Genomic DNA, 18536 nt, shown 5'->3' with positions numbered 1-18536 from the left:
GAGATCACTGAAAGATAAGCAGCGATGGCAGAGTGAAGTTCAAGTGTCAGAGAGAGAGAGAGCATACATCAGTGCAGATAAAAAGATGGAGCACAGGGTTTGATGGCATGTAAGAGGTGCAGACACACACATGATGCAGGAGTGAGTGTGCACACTGCTCCACAGACCCCCGGGTCAATGCACAATCACAGGGAGTAGTTTTCATTCTATCAGTCTGAGGACTTTTCTGCCATAAAGAGATGAAGGGCCAGAGATCAAAACAGTTAAGCCAATACTCAATCAATCAGCCTGTGTCTCATTGTGCAGAAACAGATGGTGTTTTCTCTGCAGCATTATCTGGAAACAAACATCAACAAAATAATGCGACAAATGAGGCACATGCAAGACTCGCAGGATTGCACTTTCTTCTCTATTACGCTGAAGTGTACTGTGTGTCTCAATCTGTAAAGAGGATTTCACTATGGATGTTACGGACATGATGGAGGATCTTCCTCTCAGGAGAGTTTGGAACATCTATCAGCAAAGTCAAGCCCATAGGCAAACTCTGCGACTTATCATCATGTACGTGGGTTATGGACGTGACCTCTGCCCCATGTGCATGTAAGGTGACAGGGTCAACATCAAGGGGTGTGACCTTTAGACGAGAACGTAAACAGGATTAAAGATCATTTCTCTACAGGACAGTTGGGCTAAGTGACAATAAGCTTTCTTTTATTTTAACAATGGCAAAATAGTAAAAATAATAATAATATCTTTTTAATGTGCCAACATTCCTAATATCGTGTTTCTGTAATCATTTAAAATAGATAAATGTGCATCTGAAGCATATTTTATAATATCAAACAAAAATCTACATTGAATTATTAGTTTTTTTAAAAATCTAAAATAATATATAGAGGTTTAAAGTACTTTATTCAGCCTCTCAGTTTGCACAAATCTGCAAAAAGAACAGGTAGATGAGGAAACCTGCATTTAACCTTAGTGGCAACACCCTGGTCAAATTGTATGGACAGTACTTGATATATCATATATCTCCATCTTATGATTAATTGTTGTGGTATTAAAGTGCCTGAGATCATCACTCAGCTGGATTTTGACACCTGGAATTAAAGGACACCATCATCAGATAACCTGACCATCAGACATAAACTCCGTAGTTTGTCTTTCACATATGAAGAATGTAACAGGAGATTGTCCAGGTTAGACACGTCCACAACAATGGGCAGATTTACAGAACATTCAGACGAGAGGTGGCACCTGAGAAGAGCAGCAGGAGGCACTGTGTTTTAATGCTGCTGCAGAAGCACCTTTTTTTGTTTACAAGACATCAACATTAGCTTCCACCCTAAGATCTCTATTGTCGTTGTCTTTCCAATTTCTGTCGTGGTCTTCTAAGCGCATGACACCTCTTTTTATCCTGAGATATTTGGATTCTTTTACTTTAAGTTTGCAACTGTCACATGTTAAAAACGAGAGCAGCTTAGATGTAAGAGGTACATCCTCGTCACGACAATACTCACTCTGCATCGGTGAGAAGAAAACCTCTGATAAGGGCGCAGCCTTGGTCCATTTGTACTGAGGGATGGGTTTTCCATGACTGGATTTACAGCTCAGCGTCACGTTGCCCTTCACCACTGGATTTCCTGTCATGGTGCAAACTGGGGGAGAGGGGGGGACTGGGGGGAAAGACAGACAGTGTTATTAAGTTAACAGAAGAATTAAGGATCAATGACCCCCTACTGAACTGGTACATAAGTTATAATCCACTACCAGCGACGTGGAGGTTTCTCAGGGCAGCAGCCATTTAGTAAAAAAAAAAGTGTTTTGACGCCCACCCCTCCCCCTTTGTCCCATCTGCTGCTGGAGGATGACATAATGGCCTGCGAATCCCTCAACAGCAGATGAGTTTTATTTGTACAGTGCTTACTCACACAAATACAACATGTTTAACATATCCAAAATATGTTCGGCATTTACTCTGGTTGGATTTTCAAATCCAAAAGGAAAAGTGTGAGGCGCAGTGCAGACTGTTGTGATTGAATCTGACCTTTGATTTGAATTGCTGTGAGGCTGAGCTCCCTTACCTTTGACATTAAGGTGTATCTCTCCTGAAATGCCATTACTTCTAGGGATGAGGACGCTGCAGACGTAACGACCCGAGTCAGACTCCTGGGTGTTGTTGATGTAGATGGAAAGGTTGGCTGAGGGCATGGCCACACTGAAGCCCACTCTGGTGGTGTAATCACTCTGACCAAGCCCGACCTCACCAGAGCTGAAGTTTATCACCTGCACAGAGAAAACACAATCATGGAAACACTTTACATCTGTATAGTATTACTGCACAAATTACTTCATAAGTAATTATTAGGATTGTGTAATGACAATGTCCTTTTTTAATCTTTATACACTATTTATGTAAAACATTTTATTTCATTTACTGCAGGCCTTTTAGGAAGTGCAGATTAACCCTATAACAGAAATCAATGTGCTTCATAAAGATAATCCTGACATGTACAGATGGTGGATGTTGAATTTTAGGCTGATTTTCTGTTTGAGCTAAGCTCAGACATCGTACACTGACACTGTTCAGATTAAAATAATCATGCAAAGACCCTTCACACACACTGTATTACTATATATTACTATATTTTTCACTAGAGGTCCATGTTTCATATAGGAGGTTCAGTGGAAAGCAGAGATGAAATGTCAAAAGTGTCATCCATCCATCCATCCATCCATCCTTCTGCTATGTACGAGACATCAGCAGTGGTGTTGGAGATAATCCTAATCTCCACAGATCATCTTTTTTTTCACCTTACACATTACCAGATATGTTTCTCCGGATGTAACAGTTTCATGGAAACAAATAATGGCTCCCTTCCTGTTGCATAACATTAAGCAGTGAAGGGACAGGCCTGGGACAGCATAGAAAAAAGACAACATTATAGCAGCTATTTAGTTTGTGGCTCATCTGAGTATTTTTGACTCAGGCAAGACATGAAAAATAACTGAATCCATAAAAAATAGTTATCAATCACATTGCTTATGGTTCAAATTCCGGATACAGACGTCATTGTATCCTGATCTGGACCTTTAACTTAAAATTATTAAGAATGATCAAAATTTGAGAGAACATCTCTATTTTCACCGGAAAAGCTTTTCTAGACGTTTTGTTAGCAGCCCAGGGAACTCACAGACTATTTGCATGTGTGATAAAAGTCAGCCAATTAAATCTGTGACTCCGATGAGCATTTTGCCTGGAGTAAGATAGTGAGATACACAGAGCAGGGAGAGAACAAGAGGAGGAAGAATAGACAGAGAAAAGAACTTCAAATAATCTAAAAAGAGAAAGGTTAACAGCCAAGAGCCAAGTTTCAACAAAAAAGAAAAGGTAAAACTTAATTTGCTCTTTAACTTGAGTTTTTTCTTAAATGAAGCACTTAATTTTGAGATGCTCATTTGAAAAAAACTCAATACTTTTTATTGGAGAACATGTATATATTTTTCCTCCAGTTCAACGTGAAAACTGGAAATATTATTGAATCATACTTTATTTAATTTGACGGTCAGTTGTTTATACATCTAATATTTCAATAACTATTGCACTGAATCATCAAACTAGTTAAGACATTGTGATGTTCCAGACTTTTGCTTGACAAAATGTTCTCTATCTGGACCTCTCTCCCTTTTTTCCATTGATGTAGCTGGTTCAATACGATTTACTGAAATGTATTTATATTTGGCTTTCTACACTACATCCAACTGCCATAATGATTGATCTGTTGATTCTATCTACAAGATGGCTCATGTTTTTATCTTCACATCCACGGAAACTATTGAATTCAAAGAAAGCTGCAGATCATCTTATTAGAAAAGCTAGAAAGAATATTGTACTTTGCTAAAAATGACTTAAATATTAATATGATCATCAAATATTTGCTTAATCATGGTCCCAGCTCTAATATTTCGGTTTGTAGATTTCTACAACAGCATGAGTGTCATCAAACTCGTACTGTACTTGACTTTAATCCCTTTAAAGAGGCTCTCCTGTCTCTGCTCCGCCAAAGGTCAGAGCAGGGTTAACTACACAGCAGATCATTGCTGATCCATGGTCCGGCCTCCTCACCTGCCTCGACTTATTCCCCATGAATTGCCAAATGACAGAGTTCCTGGAAATGTCAGAGTTGGGGCTGTACCAGGCTTGTAGCACCACCATCTCGCCTTTCACCACCTCCACCTCTCCTCTGGGGATCTCCACCTTGTGTGTGTCACCTGAAACACAGACCAGTATGGAAGAGGTTAACCTCCTCTGTTATGTGGTAGTTTTCACAGCATGATTTGGGTTAAGTCAGTTAACTTTAAGTACTTTTATTATATAATTGTGTCCATTATAATATTGAATATTAAATAATATTCACTGACCATTCAATCTCAAACATGCTGAGACACAACAATCACATTTGGTGCTGCCTTTACTCTTTTTATTAAGCTACAGTCAAGGCAAACACAAATGTATCACATGATATGGATAGCTGAATAACCGAGTGATTATAAGCAGCGACTGTTTCTAAATAAGTGTAAAGGTAATAACATTAAAAAACAAATCTCGTCTGCATCTGAGTTAAATGAGCAATTGCATTATAAGTGCATATGTGACATCTGAGCTAAAAAACGTTAATGTTCAGGTTTAAATCGTTCAATTAAATGCAGAAGTTAGAAAGTTTCCTTAACTCATAAAAAGTGTAATTGAAAAAAGAAAATAAGTGAAACATTAAAAATCAAAAGCATGTGTTTCACTTGAAAGTATAGATCTCCTTAGGTTTCATGTGCAGGGTTGCATCTAATAATTATGTTATGTCTTCTATGTTTGTCATCCATAGATTTGAGATTCAAGATTCAAAACTTTATTGTCTAAGTGTCAACCTCATAAGTGTGCCTGTTCTAAAGATTTACAAAGGAAGATATGCAAATAGAAAAACAAGCAACGATATCATGCAAATATAAAATAAGAAAAGAAGTTCTTCCATAGACTAACAGTCAACAGGAATATACAGTCAAGAAAAAACAAAGCATCTGGTGTACCCCTGATGGCCTCATCACTCCCCCTCATTTACTGTCATTGCTCAAAGCTTAAATACATTTTCATGCCGAAAACGAGCAAAAGAAATTGTTCAGGAGAAGAAAGAATGATCATGATGATGTGAAGAAAGAATCGAGGGAAGAAAAGGAAGCTAAAGAAATGAAAAAGAGGGAAAAGAGGAAGATGTCTAACTCACAGGGTGCTCCGTCACCCGAACCGGACAGCTGAAGCTGGATCAAGTGATCCCAGCAGTCGGTGTCTATCTGTGTCTCCAGTTTGAAGATTGGCCAAGTAAAAAAGAAAAAGTATTGTTGCAACTAAATCCAGTGACTGCAGATAAACTGTGGATAGATTTCCTCGTGTACTAAAATATACAGACAGAGCGGATCCTTAGAGAGAGAGAGAGAGACAGAGATGGAGCGAGGGAAAGAGAGAGGGAAAGAGAGAGGGAGTGAGAGAGTGTTATGATCTCCAGCTGAGATCTCCACATCTGTTCAGCCGGGCACGCCTTCCTCCTTTTCCAGACTGACAGCATGTAGAGGCAGAGAATTAGCAGATTGGTGGTGGGACGGAGGGGTGCATAGATGAAGAGGAGAAAAATATGTGCAGGTGTGAGAAAGAGACAGACAGCAAAAGCAAAAGAAATGAATTTGTTTCGACACGGGCTTCTGCTGCAGTGATTTGGTGCTTTCTTATTCCTCCTGGGACAATTTGAGGCCGGCTGCTGCAGTGCTCTCCTGTCCCTTAATTTCTGAATCTAGTAAGTCCTTCTGACTAATCCCCAAACAATCCCAGGCCCAATCCTCTCACCTCACGTGAGCAAAAGAGCTCAGCAGGACATGGATATGATGTAACGTGCGGTCACTTCTCCCAGCAACGCCCCATCATCATATCATCATCATCATCACTGCAAAAGCATTTACATTCTCTAAATTCAGATTAGCGGATGGTTTTGCTTTACATTTAATCGTACATGTCATGCGATCTGTGCTGAGCTTGTTTGTGGATTTCACGTGTTGTGGGTCTGAAGTAAGGCGCTCAACACATCAGAAAAATGTGGTAACACACACTGAGAAAATAGAAAAATCCAACCTCTTAATGGCAGAAAACATCCTGACATGATTATATAAGAAAAGGAACTCATGCAATATTTATTTTACAAAATTATAGACATGAGTTTTCTTTAAAACGCAGCCAGATTCATCTTTCCTCCAACGAAACTGTCCTACTCACACACAGCTACTCACATGGCTTGAAAGATGATTTCTCCTTTATCACTGACATAACTGAACCATAGAATAAAGACGGACGACACAACAGCTTCCCAAAAGTGAAGCCAAAGTGTCACAATCAAACTGGTTGGCTGCAGTAGAGGTCATAAGTCCCACCTCCTCCATGTGAACAGTCAAATGACACTCATAACTCTGATGTGTGTATTGTGAGACATGAATACAAAATGCAGCCAGCCTCTTATCATAAAGCATATCTTCATATCCATCATTTGCTCATGTCAGTGGTGTCGAGCAGTGAAGCCATCTCCTGAACGTGCATGAGATTAACATCTTTACCATCATCCTCGCTGCTGCAGCAGCCGTTGATATATCGGCCTGTTTTTGATTCATAATGTACAGCGGCCCAAAGTCTTTCTTTTTTCAGATTTGAAACAGTTTTTCACAAATCTTGTTAAAGCTTCACTTTCATTTGCACCTGCTAATGTTTTTGCAGTTGAGCTGCAACAATTATGCAACAATGTCGATAAAAAGGTCTTGTTCTGGATGTGATTGTCTGCATGGACAGTGAATGGCTGGACTCTCTTTGCCTCGAATAATGCTATAAGGTGCTCTGTTGCATCTTGATTAATATACATTGTTTAGCGCAGAGCACACAATCAGAAAGGATCAGGTTTACTGTAGGTTGATGACAGCATGCTGCCGCCTGATGTGAATGATTGGCAGCTGTAGGGGGCATGCGGTGCTGGAGGCGGACAGTAATTCTGAATGATACACAGCTATCCCATGATGAAGCAGGATAATGCCCTGTAGTCTCCCCTCTCCAGACTATTCTTGTGCTTCTTTGAGCAGGTTTATCCTCAGAACTGTGTCATTCAATTGTTTATTAAATGAAGGAAAATCTTCACTAATCCGTGGCCGTCTCCATCTGGGATGTGTGTTTGTGTGGCTGCAGACACAGACAGACAGAGTGTTCAAGATGTGGATATGGGTATGAATTCAACTTAAATCCCTCACAAGAGGGGAAAGAAATGGGAAAAGCTGCCAATTAGAAGGGTGCAGATATGATACCATGTGGCCTCATTAAACTCGTCTTAATTATATTTTGCCAAAGGCTAATGCTCAGCCTAGCCATGCTTTATATCTTCTAATTGGATTCTTCTCTTTAGAATAAACAATGTATTTTGTTTTCCTGCAGGGCATCCTGGCTTTGAGATATTGGCAGAAACTCAGCTGCAAGAGCAATTAAGACGTCAGGGACGTTGGACCCGCAAAACCTGCACAAAACAATCAGAGAGAAGTCGACCGTGTTACCCATGCACGCCTGCGCCTGGGCACAATTAAGAGATCAAATGTGCATAAGCTGTAGTGTCTCAAGCAGCCCATAGAGGGCAACACATTCATATGAAAAAAGCAGATCATCTGATAATCACTTCAAACCACAGTGGAAATCATCCCATCACCAGAAGTCACAAATCTCTGAACATTAAACTCTGCATGTGAATAAATGAGAGTAAAGTAAAGCAGCAGAGAGTGCACCCTAAAGACTCGGAAAACCAGGCTGAGCAGGTTTAGGTTTAAAAATAACCAAATAGGTGTCTCATTTATTACTGGAATACATGTAATTTGCATGTCTAACTAGGCATCTCGACCTAATTCTGCCGCGTGTTGTTGTGATCAAGTGAAGGATAAAAAGTCAGTCTCTCTCTCTCTCTCTCTCGGCCCTCGGGGAACCATGTAGGCCTTTGTGAAGATAAACTGATCCTCTTTAACCAGCCTCACTCTATCTCCCTGAGTAATCTCCCTGCTTCCACCCATGTCTTTCTGTCATGTGAGTTTCTCTCTCTCTGGAGCTAAAGCTTCAGTGGAGGCTCTCCATGTATCCATTGATTATGTTTCATTTGTTTTATAATATAGTTTATAATATAACACAGTCAAAAGGTTTCAGAAGCAATATTTTAATATTATTATAAATATATTACTAACTCTAACCCTAAGTAGTAGGAAACTCTTCTGGAGGGTGGTGAAACGGCTCCTAGCTAAGAGTTTACATTCACAAAAAACATATACAACCCACTAGAGAACAGGGAAAAACTGAAAAAAGCATACAAGGTCCCCTTTAATATAAGTTTATGTAAAATGTTGGCTAGCAACAATTGACTGTTGATCAGTATACTAGTGTCCTCCATCTTTGTAGCAGAACAAACTAACATTACCGGCTTACTGATCACTGGTCAAGAGGGCATGCTGATAGTGAGCGCCCTCTGCTGGATAACGCAAACTTTGTCTGACGGTCTGATTCAAATGTAAGACTAGCAGCCCTAGTACAAACAGTTTCCCTTCTACAAACAATTGACAAAGCGTCAAGGATCGTGGTAGAAATCAGATTTATAGATTCATATAATTTAGCATCCTTGCAACCACACGCCAAATTTGATTAACGTTTGTTAATTCTGGCAGGTCTGTATTCCTGCGACAAACAGCAGCTAAAGCTATGCTTGTCTGAGCTCCACGACGTGTTCTGTCTTTGCCGAGCTGGGATCTGTGTCAGAGCAGCGATAACTAAGTCTCCAGATGACCCCATAAACACAGAGCCATGCAAGAACAAACAATACAATCATGAATAATTTAATCTGATTTGTTCTCCTCATTATATCATTTCATTGATGTGGCTGGTTCAGAAATCTGGAGGACCTTTAGTTTTATACTTCAATTAAGCAATTTAACAAGTGAGACACTTTGAATGCAAACTGATTTTCCAGATGTGTTTACGTCAAACAAGGATAAACATGAGTGTGAAATGTCGTTATTCTCTGACTTTTTGATGGATAGGATAGGGAGGAATTTAGGACAGCAAAAAAGCCTTGTTGTTGTAAAACTGCACATTGTACTGACCCTACAGGCTTCAAACAGATGGTCCTTCAATAATAAATATTTTGGGAAGGCTCCTTTAAATTGGATTACATTAGTGTAATCTCTGCAGCTATTTTAAAGCATTTTGAGTGTGCTATCTCATCACAGTAGCTTTAATCCCTCTTAACTTTTGATTGTGTTTAAATTGATTCTCCTCGCACACATGGCTCCAAACTCCCACATCCTCCCTCTGGTTCTCACTGCAAATGCGCTCGATTTTACTCTCACATGCACAAACATGCACACGTGAATTCATGCAAGCAAGAGAAACATATAAATACCTACATACATCTTTAGACACAAATATCCATTATTTTGACAATATAATCTTGAGGTCATAGGTCAGCAGATTTAACTCAGAAGTCAGTAACTGTGCAACTGAGTTGAACGATTTCAAACTTGCTGACTTATAAACTAAGTTAATTTTCAGTCTGCAACTAGACTGACTATAATACTTTTTTTTTACAATATGAGGTCACCTAGACCTTTGATCTGAAATTCACAAAAAGCAGACTTGAAATATCAAGTTTCCGTTTTGTGAGGCCACCTTGAAGTTAGCCTTTGACCACCAAAATCAAATCAGTTAATCCTTGAGTGCAAGTGAACATTTGCACCAAAATTGAAAGGGTTCTCTCATTGCGTTCACCAGGCAAAAGGGGGTTTGTGAGGTCAGTTTGACCTTCAACCACCAATGATCAACAATGTTCACCAGGTACTTCATTTGTTTTTTCTGTGTATCGTTGGTACATAGTAAAAAGAAACTGCTACCACCAGAAATGTCCCAGATTATCAGTGGTGAACATAAACACTGCAGCTGTGCTCCGTAAAACTAAACAATGACATAAAACTGGCAATAAATCTATGTAAAGCTGAGAGGAACTTCTGTTTGTCTGTGGGTTCACCACTGAGAGTAACCCCTCTCATGAAGACCTAGATCTGGTCATATGGTCCATGTTTAATAAGTGCGCTCAGTAGAGCACAAGCCTCCGAAAAGGTCCAACAGTCACCTTGAATTCAATAAAGTGGCATCAAATTACACACACTCATAGATATCAGCTTCCTGTGTCCATTTGTCGGATTTCAACATCAAGAGCCAAAATTATTCACAGGAAAAACAGAGAAAATGTTGAAAAGCGCCCAATCATGCAAAATCAAGGAACTGAAAAATAATCAGACTTAGGTGAGACATGAAGTTTATGGGGCCCAATCAAGAAGCTATGCTGTAATTTCTTATTGCAAAAACTTTAACCTTCAATTCAGGAACATTAAATCATAAGAAGCACTATTACTGCCAACATGCAGCACGTCATTGAAAAACAAAACTAACATGTCTATTCATTGTGTATCGTGTGTGGGTGTGTCTTTCCTACAAACCCTGACGTCCAATGATCTTTTGAACCTTTTCACATGCTGACTGTTTGTCTGTCCTCTGACTCTCCTTACAACATTTATTTACATGCACGATTATGCATTTATAGCCACTGTGGCGGCAGGGCATGCTGGTGCGTTTGTGCTGAATGCCTTTCATGTCTTCCTACAGCGCTGACATCCAACACATTTAACCACAATGCCCTCGGAGCTGAACACAACACCTGACAGGCAACAGAGAAACAGGTTTCTATAGTCAGCCAGGGAAGGAGGGAGCAAGTGGGTTTGATCACATGCAAATACCACATACACAGGGGATATAGGTGTTTCTGTATGAAAACAAAGAGTCTTATTGTAGACCAACTTTTCTGAATTATGCAAAAGGTTGGCGTCTGTTTGTGTGTGCATATTAATTCATGAGCTGAGTGAATATTTAGAGCCAGAGAAAGAGTCTGTAAAGTAGCTGATGTTTTGTTGTGTTTTTGGTGAGTTGGTCAGTTTGACTCTGAGCAGTAGATGCCAGTGGTTTTTTTAACTCAGCTGTCCATCACACGTCCCACTGTGCCCTTCCTAACCCCTCCTCCCGCCAGCTCTAGGGTCCTTGTGGCAGAGAATGAAAGGCAAACCGAGAGCTTAAATGGGTCTGCAATGTTACACCACAACAGAGCCCATGACCACCCCACCGCCCCTGACACCGTCTCTGGTCTTTGAAGAAGATATTTATAAACCATTAGTGTGGCAGCGTGGCGAGGGTTGGCTGTTTTATCTCCCAGATCTGTCATGTGCTACCGTGCACGAGGCGAGCTGTGCTGACAGAGTGACAGACTGGCGGCTGATAGGACCGCTGCAGCACAAGCCCAGAGTGATAGGCCGTGGCCGAGGGCCCCCCAAACGCCTCGCCACTTCACTGCCGGTGGGACGTGGGGAGGGTTTAATGCTGTGAGACCGCAATTAAGAAGTTGAGTGATCTGATTACAGACTTAAATTGAGCTCTCATCAGAGAGGAATTACAGGATGAGGCTTATAAGCTACAACATCACATACTGAAACGCCTCCCAAGCATCTGAACATCTGGAGAGAGAAACTGTTCAATCGCTTATAGAAACACTTGTAGTCTCTGTTAAAATCATAGCTCAGCTGATACTGGACCTTTGAGAACAATATCAAGTTTTAAAAGTCTACTGCTATTATATAAACTGTTGTTTCTAACATGATGATTGATACAAATTGTTACTTACATATGTAAGTAAAACATTTTACAGCTAATTTCCTCAACTTGAATGAGTTCTCTGTTTAGAACAATTTCTTGACACTTAGACCATGTCCATGCTTATGCAGATATTTTGCTTAACAAACCTTTTCCTCTGTGTTTGGGCCTTTCGGTCAACATGCAAACAGCATTGTAAATCTCCAAGTTTGTAATTTTAAGTCAGTTTTTGAAAGTCAAATGGAGCGTTTAGGAACAGCTTGCTTCACAAATGCCCACTGTTGCTTTGTGTAAGGAGCATGCAACAGAAACACCAACAATACTGCTTTCTCTACGTTTGGTTACTGCTAGGTCTATTTACAAGTAAGCAACTAAATTACCATTACTGCACCAAATTACCAGTATTCACAGGCTTCTACCTAGCCCAATGTTGCTTTGCCCACAGTGTTCTCTGGTACTTGAAGGATCATTGATTCGACTTTATCGACACCCACTGACCTGGCATCCTAATGTGAGTGTTAGTTCTAATTTTTGTGTTCTTCTCTAGAAGGAGATATTTTGTTAAGTGAAGGTCATGTGGACAGAGATAGTTTAAAAAAAGGGGGAAATATCTGTTCAAATATATATCAGCAGTAATGTGGGGCCTAAAGGTAATAATTTGAGATAAACACCAATAATGATATATCGACCTTATTGATGTAACTTTAGTCCTGATGAAAGCCAAGTTTTAAAATGACAAATCACTGTTTTATTTTGACCTATTTCTTGGTTGAACGTCCCGAAGACTCTGCTGGTTGCCTGCCAACAGCTCGGAGCCAAGACACACAACAGTTATACAACTGTTCCTGGTTCCTCTCTCTTCTCTTGCCCCTCTATCGCTTTTCTCCTCCTTTTCCACCCAGCTCTCCTCTCTCCCCTGTTTTTCTCCCCACTCTGTTGGAGGTTTCTTCCTGTTAAAAAGGGAGTTTTTTTCTCTCCACTGTGGAAAAGTGCTTGATCATTGATCAGACCTCTGAAAAGCTGTAGAAATATTTAGCTAACTTAAAAATGTTGTTTTTTTTATTAAAAAACATTACTTAAAATTTTACTGTAATACACATCTTTTGGGAAATTACCACAATCAATCAGGTTAAAATTATACAGCAGTGAAACACATGCTCACCTCATCTTATATCTCATATTCTATCTTTACCTTAAGCCGAGAAATGAGGTGATTAATAATTCACATTATCTGGTGCACAAGCCATTACATAGGCTAAATCAATATTTCAAAAAAAGTCTAATAATAGCATGCCATTTTAACATGTATTTAGGACATGGACGACATGATTGACTGCATATATCCTGATAGAACACGAACAGGTGAGGGTAAAAAGTGAAACATTCGGCCCCAGTCTGTAGACATTCTACCTTTGTAACATTAGAAATGATGCTGTGATGAATTTCCCCCAGTGAAAGCGAGCAGTTAACTCTTCATAGATACGGACAAAGAGAAGAGTCAGGCTCTCTCGGTCAGTAGTTATGGTCGGGGCCCCGCTGGACCCCATCTCCCCTCTACATTACATCTAACAGCCTGTTACAGGCACATAGCCCCAGCTGACCCTCTCATCCACACACTCACATCATGTCCACCTACAGTAAGCTGAGGGGCCTGACAGAAGGTGAGAGAGACAGCTTCAGGTCTATAGGGACCACAGGAAATCACTTGGCCTGTCATGTTTCCCACCTGAGCCCTTTTCTTACCAAGGACACAGGTTATGTTCGCTTTATTGACAAAGGACGATTTTGCACTTTGCAGGCGTTTGGACTGAAAACAGCTCTGCTTTAAAATAAAATGTAAACGTCTGTGGGGTTGATGATCCAACAGAGAAAACCAAGACATGTTGACGACAAGTGGACTGCTGGAACTGCTGGAACAGACTCTCATGGATGCATAAGAACTGAGAATTGAGAGTTGATGGAATATTACTAGAGAGGTAACAAGCAACATGTGGGAACCATCGTTAGAAAGAAGCTACTATTGAAGAAGGAGATTGAGAGAGTCAATCAAGGGAATGATAGCACAAGAACCAACCCACTCAGATCTGAGAAGACTTAACAATACAGATACAAGGAAGAAAGACGTTTCACATATTGTAAATACCAATGGCAAAAGCTGGTGGACCTAAAAGAAGAGCACAGCAACCTCCCAGAACAAAAAACAGCCAACATCACAAGTCTAAGGCAGCACCAGGACCTGACATGATCCACTCCAACTGATTCACAGGCTTCTCAGCGTACTTCACACTAGAGTCTAAGTGTAAGTTGCATGCTGGGATAGCGTACACAGAGAACTATAACCATGTGGCCGGTGAACAGGAACATCTGTGCCAAGTTTGGATTAGAAGTACCCCAGTCACGATGGGACAAGTTTATCTTCAATGTTTGTAATTTTGGTGGATCTAATCCTTTAACAGCTGCTTCACCTTTGTCCCAGTTTCAGGCACCTGTGGCACATGGTGCAGGTCACCTACAACAAACTGGAGCTAAATTTAGACTGAAAACTGGAGCCACATGTTACATAATGAAAAGAGGGGACAGAGATTATTCTCCAACCAGATTAGATTTTATCAGAAGTTTGTTTCTGGAAAAACTGTCATTTAAGCAAATAAAGTACAAACCAATAGTTGTGCAAATGTGGGCATTACAATTTAATTTATCCTTACAGGGTTAATTACATCTAAATAACAAGATCTGCTGTTGTCAAATCTGTTTCTATAAGATTAAACGCACACATTAACAGTTTTTAAAGCACAACAGAGGAGATGCTATTACGCTGCACTTTAAAATTGGTTGTTCAGTTCTTCATTCCTGCAGATTATTACTGTCCAGTGCAGCCCTGTGCCTCAGCAATTACAGTCGTGTTCATGTGTGACATTTTACTGCCGAGCAAAGTGTCTTGTATCTATTTGCCATGCTCGCAAATCACAGCTGTGATTTATGTGGCGCAGTGAATTGTACAGGTAATTTCGCTCCTGCTTTACTTCTCCGCTGTGCATTACTGTGCTAATGTGACACTTTATTGATCCCTGTAGGGAAATTTTCTTTTCCCAGCAAGGTCTAAGTGCAGGGTCAGTAACAGGCGAGCAGCTCAGCAGCTGGTAAAGATTCAGTGTCGTGTTGAAGGATGTTTGCCGTCATCGGGGCTTAAACCTGTGGCCTGTGGTTGAAAGGATGGTCACCAAACTCAATATGCTGCCAAAAGCTGCCTGTTGTTTTGTTGATTTTCCTGTTAGTTAATGCAGATGTACGTTATAGTAATTATCTGCTTTGTAACTGCACTTCAATCCTCACACTACCCACTGGATATATGAAAAAGTAAGCAGACATATGAAACACACATTCATTTGTTCGGTTAATTTTCACCAGTCAGCGGTTGCACAAATGTTCATCAAATAAAAAACTCTATTTTGTAAAATACTATTTATTGGTTGCTATCGTGTTTTAGTAGAAGTTTGAACATTCATATTTGAAATGTAATGACCTGTTTGAATTCAAAAGATACAGTCTAAAAGCATATCACACCTTCTGAAGTAGTTTACCTCGTAATCCGCTCACTATCAGCTTGACCTTTTGCTTCTTGACCCATCAAGTCACTAATGTTACGTTGTTTTGCAATGACAGCTTGCAAAGCTATCCTGACAATCACAACACCATTTGAATACATTCATATGAATTGTGTATCTTATCAAGTTTGTTCAAACTTGATTTTTGAGTGAGATCCCAACTATTTATCAAGACTCAGTTTGATGCTGTAGTTATATCTGATATCACAGAGATACAAAATCGTAAATAAAATATCAGAGGAAACACATGTCTGGTTTAATGAGAAAGCCTGTAGTTCTCAAAAGCATGTTTCCCATTGGGAAACTTTCCACACCATGGCACCCCGTGATCACAGGCTGCGGAATTTAAGGTTGCATATGTAATGTTGCCAAAACCAAACAATTTGTCTTTTGCTTGACAACCACATTAGACTGAAGAGCAGACAGAGAGGATTTTAATTTACAACCACTGACACTCCCTGCAAACAACAAACAGATAAATCATAAACACATTATACAGAGGAAAGATTGTACCTTCATGGCCGTAATGGACCATATGATTCAGCTGTTGGACCTACAATCATGCACTTTCTCTTTCAAAGGAAATGAAATGGTCCCCAGTGAGCACACAGTCAGCAGGAGTCTTTACACAACAGGGACATGAAGTCAATGTGTGCTCCCATTTTACACAGATACGAGCAGCGGTAATTTACGAGAGGTGAAAATCAACATGGATTATCACGGTGTAAAAGGATTCAATGGCTCCCCCAACACTGACATGATAGATTTAGTCAAAGAGGCTTTTAAGGCCCCTCGAGGGTCCACTTGTGAATGCATTATAAACTGCGCTTTTCTCAAAATGCTCCCCTTACTGTTGGGATTAGATGGAGAACAGTTGCTCCTCTGAGACTGACCGTGTGATGTCTCTGAGTAATGGTCAAAGACGAGATGGTGATTCTGGTGTTTGCGTAATCCTCCTGAGCTACTTTACCTTTCTCTTCAACAATACATACATATATATATATATATACACCTGGTGTCTTGATAAAAGCAGATTTAACAAATCTTAATCTCCCTGATACATGGACCAAAAAGAAATGGGTGAAATTAATGTATGTTTCAATCCATTACTGCAACTACTCACTGTTTTCATAATTAATAGATTGGATTATTTTCTTTCTTTGAAAATGTCTGTTTTAAATTCAAATTGCTGCTTTTATTCAATAGTCACAAATCCATTAACATCTTTCATCAAACATCATCTATTGCTGTCACAAGTGACAATAAAAAAACAACAAATCCTTATATCCGACAAACTATACCAGGGAAAATTTGTCATTTCAACTTGATTACATGTTATAAAAATTGTTAAATAATCTCTTTAACTAATAAATTAAACCTAAGGTACATAATTCTAAAAAAACTAGCAAAGGCTAGGCTACATTTGCAACCGATACATCCCACCCCCTCCCATCAACCCTCTCGTCAAAGCTACACCTCAAAAAAGCATGAACCCACGCTGCCTGACAACTGTTGAAGCCGACTTTTCTGTAACTCGCTCGCAGAATTCTGGCTATTGTCTTTGCTTCAGCAGTGTATGTCTCTCTGGCTGAAGACTCCGGTCATGCACAGAGAGCGGGCAGGGTGTGTGCAGACAGGCAGGTTGGTCAGTGACTGACAGGTATGCTTGTGAATTCGGTCCAAATAAATAATTTGCCATCTTTGTTACAGCATTTTTCAGTTTCCCAAAAGTGCTAGCCCAGTGCAACATATAAAAAGCAGCATTGTCCCATGAAAACTTCTATCATTTAAACTCCACCAACCCAAGCAACAATCAGACAAGAAATTTGGTGATCTTGTAAAATATAGTTTTTGGCACAGGGAACGTCATAGTCAGCTACAGAGGTGAAAATAAGCAGCTTGAGGTTTATTTGCATCAGCAGTACCACTGACCAACAAGACTGAGAGAGTCAAGCTTTTTATTTAACCTGTAAGAAATAGTGTGTTTATAATGCTAATAAAGTGGAGTTTAAACTGCAGATGACAAGTTAAATCTTTTAATTTCAATCTTTTTAATTTCAGTCATATATATATACACACACACCCGTTAATGTTCTTAAGAGAAGCTTTTTAAAATCAAACCAAAACCCTTTTGATTAAACATTAAAACCTTGAGAGCTGGAGTTATCACAGTGTTCTCTGTTGTTATGAGGGGCTTTTAGTCCACTATAAAGTGCCTGGTTCTGTGAAGATCTTTGAAGACAGCTGGCAGCAAAGGGGTTAAGCTTTTAATTCTGCTGCAGTTCAACAGAGCATTGATTAGTTTGGATGGGGCCATTGATGAAGGTTGTGTTTGTTGTGAGGAGGTGATTACAGGTGTAAACAGAGCATTTGCCTGCACATAAAATAAAGCATTCAGTTTTATTTTTGTGGATCTTTCCATGTTACAGCGCTGTGTTGTGTTTCTGATTATAAATGTCGGTGCTCTGAGCCTCTCCTGCTCTGGCAATTAAAGCTGAGCACACAGTGGTCTTATAGACACATTTGTGCAGTGACTGAATGGCGCCTGTTGCCCTTTGACCCCTGCAGCCTCACACCCACTCTCTGCTCTGAGACCCCTTTCCCCCGTCATGTTGATCTGCAGCAGCCGTGGAGATAAACAATCGCTGTTTCTTAGGCCAGGTCACTAATCTGCCTCTCCCCACACTAATCTTATTATCAGCCCAAGCTGGCTTTAGCGTGGTGGGAGACGGAATAGACAAAAGTCGTTCTCAAGACAAGACATCATAACATGACCACTGTCCTTTAACTTGGGAGACAATCGCATTATAGTAGAAACCTGGTGGTGAGCTTGGAAAGGCTGAGTCTGTGAGTGAGGCTGGTAAATAAGGTTTCCACCAACTACACAGACATTGTACAGTACTTCCCATTGTAAAAAGAATATAAATTCAAAATAATACAATTATAAATAATAAATATCGTATTTTATAGAACAATATAATTTTAATACATTTGTATTATACTCCTGATAAACATTGAACAGTAATTTACTGCAATATTAGTTTATGGTTATTTGTTTCTTTTCTTCCTTCTTTTTGTTATTTCTATTTTTATTCATATACTTTTATTCTTACTATATTTTCCCCTTGCGCTGC

The 18536-nt window shown here is 39.8% G+C and overlaps 1 protein-coding gene across 3 annotated transcripts in view; it reads right to left on the bottom strand.

Annotated features, from left to right (window-relative positions):
- Positions 1-18536, bottom strand: part of esamb (endothelial cell adhesion molecule b) — a 41029-nt gene that overhangs the window by 6060 nt on the left and 16433 nt on the right. For 2 of the 3 annotated variants that reach the window (XM_069534043.1, XM_020088012.2), the window contains exons 3-5: positions 4127-4272; positions 2085-2286; positions 1521-1676 (exon numbers count right to left, since the gene is read on the bottom strand). In XM_069534043.1, coding sequence (XP_069390144.1) covers positions 1521-1676; positions 2085-2286; positions 4127-4272 — 504 coding nt within the window. Of the gene's footprint in view, positions 1-1520; positions 1677-2084; positions 2287-4126; positions 4273-5276; positions 5490-18536 lie in introns of those variants that run through there. The other variant, XM_069534044.1, reaches the window with a different exon arrangement.

Source organism: Paralichthys olivaceus, chromosome 11 (assembly GCF_024713975.1).
Source record: "Paralichthys olivaceus isolate ysfri-2021 chromosome 11, ASM2471397v2, whole genome shotgun sequence".
Taxonomy (NCBI): domain Eukaryota; kingdom Metazoa; phylum Chordata; class Actinopteri; order Pleuronectiformes; family Paralichthyidae; genus Paralichthys; species Paralichthys olivaceus.
Note: the sequence above shows the minus strand (reverse complement) of the source record. Positions and strands in the feature narration are given on the sequence as shown.